The 12,660-nt window shown below is 39.1% G+C and overlaps 1 protein-coding gene across 46 annotated transcripts in view; it reads right to left on the bottom strand.

Annotated features, from left to right (window-relative positions):
• RBFOX1 (RNA binding fox-1 homolog 1) overlaps window positions 1-12,660 on the bottom strand; it is a 2,204,510-nt gene that overhangs the window by 26,589 nt on the left and 2,165,261 nt on the right. For all 46 annotated transcript variants that reach the window (XR_014236073.1, XR_014236074.1, XM_082362282.1 and 43 more), the window contains one exon: window positions 10,164-10,228. Coding sequence is in view for 44 of the 46 variants with exons in the window: in XM_082362282.1 (XP_082218408.1) it covers window positions 10,164-10,228 (65 nt within the window). In the remaining 2 variants the exon portion in view is untranslated. The remainder of the gene's footprint in view (window positions 1-10,163; window positions 10,229-12,660) is intronic.

The raw sequence follows: 12,660 nt of genomic DNA, 5'->3' as shown, positions 1-12,660 counted from the left end.
TCAGGTGGGGCTTGAGATTCTGCATTTCTCACAAGTTCCTGAGGAGGCCAATTTGGTTGGTCTGGGAACAATGCTTTGCAGAGTAAGGCTCTAAGGACCCTCAAGATGAACCACTTCAATCTTGAAATTTTAGAACAGAATAAGGTAAGCGCTTCTTTTCCTGTTGTTTGTTTTAGTTCGAGACAGATATTGAATAAACCATGAAAAGAACAGCAGAGAAACTGTCATTCTGGGAAAGCTGTGGAGCTAATATTTTCCAGGAGACATTTTTCAAGTGTCCCCACCCCCCATAAGCTGGGCTCCTATTCTAGTTACTAGAAGTGGTCCACAAACCCTCTAACAATATAGAAATGGCAGGGGGGAAGAAGTCCCTCAATCTTTTAATGCAATCAAATTTCAAATTACAAAATTGGACCATGAAAGGAGATAGGGATTAAAAGGATGCTAGAAGCATCCAGCAATCCTAGTTTTCTTTTTAAAGAGATTCCACAGCTGCAAAAGCAGTGGGAACCACTGTTCCAGGTTATCAGATGTGTGATGTATGTCTAGACTCTCAGGCCAACACATTTCAATCTAAGTGATTAAGATAATTAAGGGAAAAGGGTGCTTGGCTTTGATTCTGTCTCATCTCCCCACAATCTAGTGATCATATCTGAACATTCACACATCATAATGTAGTAAGAATAAGCCTGGAAACAATGACAACATGGACAAGTTAGTTCCTCCTCAAGCTCTTACCTATCCGACTACCATCCCCCTAAATTCTGATAGCGGTCCTACTCTAAATGTTTCGTATGGTAATTCAAGATGAAATGCACTATGATTTGGAGGACAATCATCTAATTCCAGAAGAATAAATCACTGTGATTCACATCAGGGAGAAAACCATGAGAAGTCATTTATTTCTGTCCAATGACTGTTCACAGGCATGTATTACACACAAATATGAAAATAAAAGAGAGGCCACATTTAAATAGAAGTCAGTTCTTCTGGAAAAGAATTCAAAGTTCTCTTCATAGGTACAAAAGTCAGAACTTGCTTTGATAACGTTAAAAGAAATACTAGAAATTTTTAAGTGAAAAGTTCCCTCTTACCCCCGAAGATAGATTTTCTAGCATATCTGATAGTGGCCAAAAAAATAAAAGGCGAAGTGGAGCAGGTTTGATTTTTGTCACATTCACGAATGCTTCATCAGTTCCGAGTCTATCTACTCTGCATATATTCCCTTCTACTTGACTGGAATACTGTCTTCTACGAGGAAGGTTCTTTATTTGCAACAGAAATGGCTCACCAAGAGGCTTCTGTGTACAGGTCCTCATCAGAGGTTTCTGACCAGCCTCTAGAAAGCACTGGGCTTTCTCACCTGCTTCTAAACCTTTCACAGCTGAAGGACCCTGATGGCGCTACTGAAAAGATAGGTTTTATTTGCTTTTTTGTGGCCTATCAAGTCAATGATCTGCAACCCGAAAAGTATGTAATTAGGCCATGATATGACCAAAGGAGTTGTTATATCTTGTCTTGTCACTGGCAAACGTGTCTACCCAAATGGCTGTGACAGCTATGGTCTATTGGGTTTGGAATTTCCTTTAATATCTCCCCAACTCCTTCTTGGTCCAGTCTGTTGACTCTTACAGGCTTGCTTCTTTTTTTAACTGCTTCAATTAAATTATATATTCATCTGGCAGTGCCTAACAGTTGTTAAGAAGCCGTTAAGATTATGGACCAAAGGCAAATAGTTCTTGAAACAAAAACTTGAGCACTTTTTCATTTAACGTGTGTGCGCGTGTGTGTGTACCTGTCTGTAAATTAAAAAGAAGAGAAACTCGGGAAACACACTGATCAGTAACAGCCATATTACTTTTCATCACTGAGAGCTTTGTGTCCATAAACACAAGTTCCCAAAATCACACTGATGCTACCAGCAAGAGCTCTACATTCCCTCCTTCACTATCTCTGAGCCATCTCAATCGTTATCAGATGGAATCAGCATCAACCTGCAGAGCAGGTTGGCAGAAAATATAATTATCTTAGTTGTCGTAATTTGTTTGGTGAATGTTCAATCAGAGCTATTGATCCATAGGGAAAAATAAATAAATGAGAACATGAAATTCCATTCTGTTTTTAATCATTAAGTTATCAAGTTGTGTCTTAGGTATGACTATTTGAAGCTGCAAATGTGCCTTTGCCCTGACTTTGTAACAACAGCATAAGGAGGTAGAAACAGTCCAGGACCTGGACCAACAGACATTGGACTTGAAGCCCAATAGTGGGATTTCCCAGAGTGTACATCACCCTGCCTGGACCTGCTTCTCCTATCCACACACTGGTTAGGATGACTACTTAGGATGACCCCACATGTTCTTCTTGTCTTACGACAGTCCTAGTTGAAGCCTGCTGTCCTGGAGTCGTTACTACCAGTGCATCCCTTCTCTGTTACATCGTCCCATTTTAAACGATCATTTCAATGTCCCATTTAAAATGATCCATTTTAAATGGTCATTATATGGGTGCCCTAACTATACTGCTTACCTGATCAGGTCATTTGTTCCAATGTTTTACATAGTACCTGGCACACTAGAGACACTACTGAAAAAATTAACTTCAAAACAGAAATCTACGTGGTGAAAAGATTTTAAAAAGTGGCAGGAAACATCATTTAAGACAGCTCACTTTAAGAAAACCTGACATATCAAAATCTAAACTTTGGAGGACTGATCAATTGGGGGGGCTTACGTAGCCAAAAAAAAAAGGCATGTTTTTCCATTAAAAAAATGCAAAACAAAACAAACATAAATTATTCTTGGAACTCAGTGGATTAAAAAGGATTAGAGTTGCATATAATCCTACCTACTATATTTTAAAAGGCTTGTCTACATCATAATCAGTTGAGTATATTTGGTCATTATCCTCCCGAAACTTTGCTTGACTCTGGAATCAGTTAAAGAAACAACAGATTCAAACCCCTGGATTATAGAGATTCAGGTGGAACTGAAATAACCTAAATATTTTTGGTTTCCTCCAAGCTCACTGTTGCTACCCAGATTTAAAGCTCTTAATGGACTATGTTATGGGAATATGAAATAAAATATGAAAAATTGGAATTTATGACTATGAAAATATAAACATGAAAATGAAAACAAGAATATTTTATGTACTGCCCTTGATGCACTGAATATTTCACAGGCAGTGTCTCAAAACTTCCATACCACTCTGTGAGACGGAATCAATATACCCACCACAGATGAGGTGACGGAGGGCAAAGAAATGACTTCTCAAGGTTGCTCCACTAAGATGCAATAGAGCCTGGGGATTAAGGGCATAGACTTCAGCTCTCAAGCTGAGCTGAACATCTACTTCACCCTTCCCCAGGCTCGTCTTCCCCATCTGTACCATGGCGGTCAATTTAATATTTAGTGCGACAGTTCAGTGACTGTCTTTGTAAAGCACTTAGAACACTTAGTGCTATCACATAGTACGGACTCCATACACAGCCATTGTTATTATTGCTATTATCATAATTATTGTTATCGTTATCACAGAGAGATGATTTGAATCAAAGTTTGCTCAGTTACTGTATTAAACTTCAAGAAGTCTTAGGAAACAGTGCAAGTACCGAAGTCCTCTATTTCCACCTAATGAACATTTTCATAAGAGCATTCTCATATATATGGCAAGTTTTATTGAAGAAATTTATTTTCATGTAGTATGTGTGCCTTGTAACAGGAAACTCACAGGCAATTCCTGTTTCTTTCTTGTTACCCTAAAGCTGTCTAGAATAATTAGCTTCCCTTTCTCTTCCTGAGGGGATGCTGAATCACCAAAAAAGAAAAAAGAATCAGTTAAGAAAGTAAACTTTAAACCAAAAAGAAGAATAAGAATATAAATAAAAATAAGAAAATATTATATACAATACCATGTATGAATATATATTTCAACCTGGTGTTCTAATTTTAAAGACTGGATGTGCTTTTCTGGGCACTGGGGTACAGAAGGATATAAATAAAGGCATTAGTGACTCATTACTATTACAAGTTCACAGAGCATCATTTTCTTTTTTTAATTGCAGAACCTAGAAGAGCTCATCAGGATGAGTGAAAACAGTGGAAAAGATTAAAAGTTAAAATCAAGAAAAACTTCAACAGGGCACTATCAATAAAAGATAGCGGAGCAACTATTGCTGCCATGTTTTAACTCAACAGGTTAGAATGTGAGTCCAAAATAGCTTCCTTCTGACCCTGAATCCTTGTCTTAACTGCAGATCTATCCCCTCATGAACTAAGCCCTCAGTTTCTCGTTCATCTGAGAATACTATTCTTGGCATCACCAAGCTTTAGAATGCTCTCACTCTATTTTTTCACCCGTGGATTTCTCAGAAAAGATTGAAAATGTAAATAAAATATAATAAGGAGTCTATCGTAGAGCTGCCAACTTTTACTTTGCCAAGGAAGAACATTAAAAACAAAACTGGATAAAAAAAGAAGAAAGCAAAGCTGTTGTCATCATTTCATACAAGAAAAGCTATTTTTCACAGCATATGCGAAAGAAGCATGGGTAAAGCCTGGCCATTCCCCATACAAGGGAGTTGACTGCCATATTACATTGTCCGTGTTCTTCTCCTGTCCTGGTAAACCAGTAAATGTCATCAGGTCTTGAGCTGGCCAAAGGAGCTAGTGCTTCACACAAAGCACTAGGATAAGATCTTGAAATTCCTCCTTGCACACATCTACAAAGAATGGGTGCAGGGGCTTGTGACTGCTTTTTAATCAGAAACAGTTTCAACCCTTACCTAACTTGGTTCACATAAGAGGAATGGGGAAAACAATGAAACTTCCCGCCTTTCTCTGCTTTGCATGGTCTACCCTCATTAAGGGATCCACATTATCCATAGATGAAGCTTTCTATATTCTACTCCACAGCAAGAAAAAGTAAAATTGTTAAGTCCCTAAAGTATAACAGTATTTTAAAAATTAACCTTTTTACCAAAAAAACCCTTAAATGGTAAATTAAATTTTCCATTCAGGGTGCTCATATGCTTTATAGGCTGGCAACCCTTTAATTTTTAGTCTATATGATTTGGTAAGGACTCCACATAAAATGGTGTATCGTTTTAAATGCAATTATTAGCCTTATTTTAATGACGGCATTTCTCTATTATTTAACCTAAACCCAGGACACAAAAAGTCCTAAAATAGAGAGGGAGTACCCACATAAATGGAAATCAACTCAAACCCCTTTAGCTTTTCAGTTTAGATCAAACTAAGATTGTACGTAAGGATTTAGTTCTACGTCCTGTAGTTTAGCTTATGATGAAATACTGTAAGAGCATAGAGATAGTTTTTTCCTATCTGTCCATACTTCCTTCCTTCTTTCTTTCTTTCCTTCCTTCTTTTCTCTCTCTCTCGCTCACTTTCTCTCTCTCTTTTCTTTTTCTTCCATTCTTCCTCCCTCCCTCCCTCCTTCCCTCCCTTCCTTTCTTCTTCTCTCTTCTCCCTTTCTTTCCATTCATCCACCTAACCACCTATGTATCTATTTATCTATCACCTATATACCTTTCTATCCATCCATCCATCCATCCATCCATCCATCCATCCACCCATCTATGCATGTATGTATCCATCCATCCCTACCACCCATATAATTTTAAATAGTTGATCTACAGATCAACCTCTCCATGACCCCAAAGACATGACTACTTATTCCTATTGAGTTTTAAGAAAGAACTACTAATCTATTTCTCTCTGAGATAGAACCTTTTATTCATAGGTGGTGAGTATCACATTTAAAGATGTTCTAGCATGGGGCTTGTGACTGGCTGATCTTGACAAGTCCTGACCTCCTTGTATTAAGATTTACCTAGATACTGTTATGAGTCCTCCATGAGGTCCTAAGGCAGAAGTGTGTGTGTGTGTGTGTGTGTGTGTGTGTGTGTGTATGTGTTGTGTATACATATATTTTCCACATATGTATATGAATAATATATATACACAACACACACATATATATGTATGACCATACATATATATATTTCAAGTGCAGAGAGCAAGATAATTGATATTATGGCATTTTAATTGGGTTTCCATTAAGCTGAGCTATATGAAATTGCCAGTATTGCACCATGTGGGGCACACAAGGGTAGCAATTTCATATGGTACAGTCCAACATTGCTGATGAAAGTTAAAGGTCTCAAAAAACAAACAAAAAAGGGTAGGAAATAAAACAAACAAACAGAAGGCTGTTGCTTGCTGTCTCTTTTGCTCAGTCTAGGGGCACCTGTTTGGCCAGAACTACTACTGTATGTCAGAAGCTGCTAACTTTCAGGGATCTTTACGGAAATGCATGTCTTATATGAAAACAGTGGCCCAGGGTAACTATCAGGGCAACTGGATCGTCGTGAAATCTTGGAGTGAACTACGTTATTACCTTCTTCTCTAGCTGGTCTGAATTGAGTTCCCTTCTGCCCTAATGTGGAGGGCCGTTTCCATGCACTGGTTGTTAGGGGATGTTAGAATGTTTAGCAAGCAGGACAAGCGTGACAAATGTCTGCCTTTTTGGCGCGGTAACATTTTCATCAAAGCAGTGTACACATCAGACATATTTACCCAAATATCTGTAGCATAATTCATGGAAAAGAAAATCTCCCCCCGCCACCACCCCCTCCACCTCCCAGTCTGGCTGCCCAAAGATGCAACAAGGACCAAGTCGTGGACACAAAGAAACCGAAAGCCAATCAATAAAGAGAAGCCTGTCCCCAGGCTTAATTCAAGCAAGCCATTCATTGAGCTACTGTGATGATGGACCTGTCAAATCCAGAACATACCACGAACACATCAGCAACACCAAGTGGCATGCAATGACCAGATGACCGTCGGCCCCACTGCCATGCTTTGATTGGTTCAAGCTCAGAAAACCATCTCCCTTGAGAGTTCGGACAGTTGGCTTTCCACAAATCAAAGTGAAATTAGAAGTAAAGATTTGAGGTGAGGTCAAAGGCTTACCAAATGTTTCCTAAATGCCAAGGAAAGATGTTTGCCTATTGTCATTCAATTCATCAATAAGACTATAAAATTACCTAGTCCAGTCAGGTCTTTTTCTTTGGGGGAAATCTCTGCCCACACCAGATGGTCTTCATTCTGGAGGTCAGCATTCAGAAACTCTCAGGGTACTCCGAGATAATCAGCATGTGATCATTTAACCAAGAAGATGTTGGGTGGGGAGTTGCAAGGTGGCCGTCAAGGACCTTCTGGCCAGTCCTGAGGTTACTGGAGTTCAAGATTTTCCAAAGGCCCCTGAATCTTTAATTTGATGAGGGCTTAATTTGTGCTGATAAAAGGTAAAATTCTACCGACTGGGGACATCAAACTTCTTTCGCTTTCAAGACTTCTGAAGAGTGAATCTCATGATTAGAGAGAAAGTTTGTTGCAGTTTCTGTTTTGATCAAGTTGACAGCCAGTGAGCGTGACCCAAACATTCTTTATTCCTGCTGATTTTACTTCCTATTTTGAAGGAGTTTCTTTGGGTTAAGAAGCTTTTCTCTTTGTCATCCTGCCTTTCTTCTAGAAAGTAGGAACTAAGAGTCTCTCCCTACTGATATTACACTGTGATTGAGTAAAAAGAAATGATTACACAGCTGCCCTGAGATAATTCTAGATAACTGGCATCTTAATCTTGATTCGAAAGCTATTCTGATCATTTCACATTTTCCCCCAAATATGTGTCTTCTCTATAAGGGTCTTCCTTCTCTTTACCTGCTTACTAAAAATAAAAGGAAGTACCACCATTTCATAAATACACTTTACAAATCAAACCAGAAACATCACTTTAAAGATTGTTTTCTGGTAATTTACCTATTACTGCATTTCCCTCAATGCAATATTTCCATATGTGAAAAGTGTCTTGCTTATAATAAAGTGAAATAGGGCTAGCAATCAATTGCCTCAGCAACCAAAAAGACCTAATGTGCAAATTTCTTTAATGAACAGCAAGAGGCCAATTATATGGACAAGAGTATATTTAGTTGGTTTCTTCAGCTGAAACTATTACACCAAAGTGGGAATTGCAGAGTTAGTCAAGATTTACCAAACCAAGAATGAGGGCAATTTTTCAGTAGGACATGTTGCCAGTGAGAAATCTTAATAATATTAAAACAACAGATTTCATAAATACATTTGCATATATGGTGCCCCCAAATGCAGCAAAATTTTAACTTAATTTTTAAGATGAATGCAAATAGAGATGGCCAGATTCTCAAGTAATTCTATCTAAGAGTAGTATTAAACATTGTTTTTTATTTTCCAAATGTCTAGATTGGTTTTATTAAAGAAAGCAATTTAAATTATATCTTTGTAATTAACCTTTTTTTCAGCTTGGGGATAGATGCACTTATACTGAGAAGCAAGATAAAAAATCCAAAGACATAAATCTGTTTAAGATTCTTATAATTATGCAGCAGGCTAAAGTTACTATGATTATAATTATATACAAAGTGGGTGTTGGAGAATTTAGCATCTAGAGATATTTTCATAAAAATAATTAAGGGTTGTAGATGAACCACATTACAATTGATACTTTGTGAATCTTCAGTGTGCAGAATTTAATAGCATTAAGACTTTTCATTTGTAGAATGATCTTGAGGATTTCAAGATTGTCATCATTTTTATTAGCTTTTTTGACCCTCTCAATTTCCCTAATCTAGTGTCAAAGTGTATTGAAGACAGCAACTTCTATAAAACATATTTTGCATCCTGGCAACTGATGATTGGGTAACTGGATAGTTTAGGTAATTAGAACTGCACATTGACAATAGTTTGGGTTCCTCTGGAAGCTCCCTCCAGCCTTGAGAGCTCGTGATGGCTGTTCATAAGAAAACAGGAATAATACCTGCATACATCCAGACAGCAGATCTCAGTTCTATCTTGCCAAAGAGCCGTTTTATTACAAGTTTAGGCAGGGGGTTTTCAAAGTGAGGCTTTTTGGGTTCAGGAATTTCTTTTGCTTTAGTATGCCTCAGAAGAAGTCTGTAGTTAACAATGAGCTAACGACACATCTTGTGAGAAATGGAATGGAACTACAGAGAAAGCATACCACAGCAAACCAAGGTAAGGACTGAGTCACAAGAGGCCAGGGAGGAGAACCAGTGTCCGCAGACACTCCCCATTCTCGAGTCCAGGACATCGCCTGCTTACCTGTCGGACCCAGCATGCCTCAGCCACACATGCAAATTGGTACCATTACTGTTTTATTCATGAAACATATTTTTAAATTAAAGGAGTCATTACCCAAAATAAGCACCCTCCATGACATTTGTGCATGCAGAGCATCTGAACATTCACATTTATGTCCTCAGAAAACAGAGCCAACGATTTGCATTCAATATGGAAACGCACACTTTTTTTTTTTTCAAAGCACTTATACAAAAATAGCTGTGGCTTGCCATTTCAGAAACCGAGTCATCTGTTAAGCCTGGGTAACGCGTAATAGAGCTCCTCCATCCCCCAGCCTTCACCCCTGCCGTCATCCAATTCTGACTTCTGCATTTCTTAAACCCTTCCGCTGCCAGTCTTAACATGTGGTGTGCATTACAAATAAATGTTGGCTTCTGTTCGTAGGAACGGTCATTGGGCATTGCCAAAAAGAACGACTCTCCTTATGAATGCCAGATACACCTCCCCCATTCCTTTGGTTTGGATTAAAAACTGCAATACGGGGAATGCTTTCCTGGATGTACAAAGATGTAGAAAAAAAGGGAAATGGGGTGCTGAAAATCGAGGTAAACCTGCAGGATCATCTCCTGGTTTTTGTCCTATGAGTTAGATGAAACCAGGGTCTTACAGAGAAGACCATGAGAAGGTTGTACAGGGAGTATACTTTGTGCATGCAAGGTGTGCTGTCACAGGAATTGAGATCTGAAAAACAACTATGCACGGACAAAATGTATCACTACCTTTGTGTCTCAGCAGAGAGGGCGAGTGTTCAGAATGAGCTAGGCGTCATTGTGCATCCTCTCTCTATGTGGCCCCGTGTTGACCTTCACCATGAGACCTAACTTTTGGGGTGCTGCCTCCCCAGCAGTCATGCATTTGCACCAAGACCAGACGAGAATCTCGTCTCCCACGAGCTAAGTTAATTTCCAGGTAAATGTCAAGCATGAGAAGGAAGGCCCTTACCTGTCACTGTAGGCAGCGGCAGTGGCGGGGGTGGGCTGGGCGTAGCGATATGCAGCGTAACCACCCTAAAACACAAGGAGAAAGCGGACTTAGGAACGCAGAGGAAGCCAACTCAGGGCGCCTGATTGTGAGACCACATCAGAACAGTGGTTACCCACCTCTAACAAACTAAAGTGGAGGTTAATGAAAGCTTAGTATGAAAACACGCCAGAAAGATGGGGGGTGGACCACCAACCCCAGCTGGATGTTAAAGGTTAGCAGTTGTAAGCGTATCCCAAAGGGACAACCCAGAGACCCTTTGAAAGAGATGTACCTACATGTTAATTAATGGTAATTGTTTTGGGGTGGGGAGGATTATGGGGAATTATTTAAATGCTTTTTATGCTTTGCTGAACTTTCCAGATTTTCAACAATGAGTATGCTTTACCTTTACTTATCAGCTATTAACTTACATTTTATTCAATCTTTGATTACTTCCTTAAAAATCCAATATTGGTCAAGCTAATGCCCTGCTGTCTTACTTTGATATTTATTAAAAAAAAATAAGATAACCCTTTGATTGAATGTGTATTAGGCATCTCTTGCACGTGTAGTTGTTCAACCACTAAAGCAGTTAAAGAAGACTGTCTCCAGCTTTCTAAATGTCACGTAATGATTAAAAAAAGGAATGGTGAGCACTTAAAAATTCTGTCTTTTCAGCTAAAGATATCACACTGGTTCAGATGGAGAATTTGTTTGGTGTGGAAAATATAAAGTCTTCCAATTTGTAAATAAAATCATTAGGAGAGAAAAAAAAATCTGAGAAAAATAATTAACATTTAGTTGTATGTACCAGTAATTGCAATTGTTCAATTAAGCAGAGGACAAACAAATGGGCATATTCTAAAGGAACTGTGTTCAGTGGAGCATTGATTATCAAACTGTGAAAATAACAGAGCTCCTTGCTCAGCAGACCACAGCGATACATCAACCACTGTCGAATGATTTCAGCACACTTAACAAGCAGGATCCAGTATCCACCGATAATACAGGGACCATTCAGGTTCCAATTAGAATACATAGTCCCATAATCCTCTGGGAGAAGGGTTCTCACCCTCACTGTAAAGGGGCAATTCAGGACAGACTGCAATGTCAGAGGGCATCTAACAGCATAAATAACTGGTGTAATGGGGGGATTTGATGGTAGGATGTTGGGTGAAGGAGTTCATTACATTTGGCTCCAGGTATAGGATAGAAAACAGATGAATGAGAAAATTGCAAGAAGCATCTATCAAAACATTCTGTCCTTTATTGGCGTTTATTTCTACCCTTTGCCAATCACAGCTGACTTTCAGAGCAAATTCGCTATCACTTAGACAGCAATTCCAAAAAGCTAGTTTCTCCTTAATCAAGTTCCTTCTCTGGATCATGCTAGAGAGGATACCTCCAAGACATTCTGACAGATAATCACCAATAATCTGGAGCCAGTATTAAAAAAAAAAAAAGTCTCCCTTGAAAAACAAAGTGAAAGTTAAAAAAAGAGGTCTTACCCAGACACCACCTGGTGTTCCAAACACCATGTTCTCTAATTAGGAACGGAGAAACTCATTAAATGTGCTGAGGAGATGGAAAACCAAAGCAGTTGTCACACCCAGCACCAAGCTCCAGATACAGAGTGATGGGCTGAGGGAAAATCAGGGTCACCAGATTTCTGGAGCCGTTCTTTTCATCTGCTTGCCCATCTCTTCAGCTTTCATCACGCAGCCATAAAAGACACAGGTGTGCAGGTATGTATGTTCCTGAACTTAATGAGGAAGGGAGGGGCTGGCATTGGCTTCCTGATTGCTAGGAGGCCTTAGCTGCAACCAGCTGAAAGCTCTGAATGGAGAAAGTTTGAGTGTGCGCTTTATATTTTCTTTCACTTCCAGAACGGAAAACAAAAGTTATTGCAAAGTTCTTTGCATCAAGCGCCATGTCAATCAATCATGCCTTGGTGACTGTGAATTTGGTCCCAGTCAAGATTTCTGGCCACATCCTGCTTGCAAACCTTCTTTGAACTCTGTACGACTCCCCCAACTTCTGCAATGTTTTCCATCAATGGAAGTAGGTAGCAAGTTTGATAAGTGGGAAAAAATGTGGCAGTGCAAATAGAATATACCTAAAACAAACCTCACTATTAGGTTGATACTTATTGCATGAATATAAAATGGATGTGTGTCCACCTGGGATCCTTCAGAGGGACTTATCTATGAAGCTTCGGGAAAAATCTATCCTCTGTATGTTTGCATAATGACTTGGCCATTTAGAGAAAATAAATGTGTGTTTCCATGCAAGACAGGCACAAGTGGTCAATGTCCTGACACTTATCTTTGTTATTTAAGAATGTGTTTACAAGTATTCCTGATTCATGAGTCAAGGTCATAGTTTGCTAAAGTCTGTGGAACCAGTGGAGAGATTCTGACCCTGGTCAGTGATCTTCTTGCTGTCCAGTAGACCTGATGATATCAGAAATCTTCTA

This window comes from Balaenoptera borealis (assembly GCF_965194805.1).
Source record: "Balaenoptera borealis genome assembly, chromosome: 16".
NCBI classification, from domain to species: Eukaryota; Metazoa; Chordata; class Mammalia; order Artiodactyla; family Balaenopteridae; genus Balaenoptera; species Balaenoptera borealis.
Note: the sequence above shows the minus strand (reverse complement) of the source record. Positions and strands in the feature narration are given on the sequence as shown.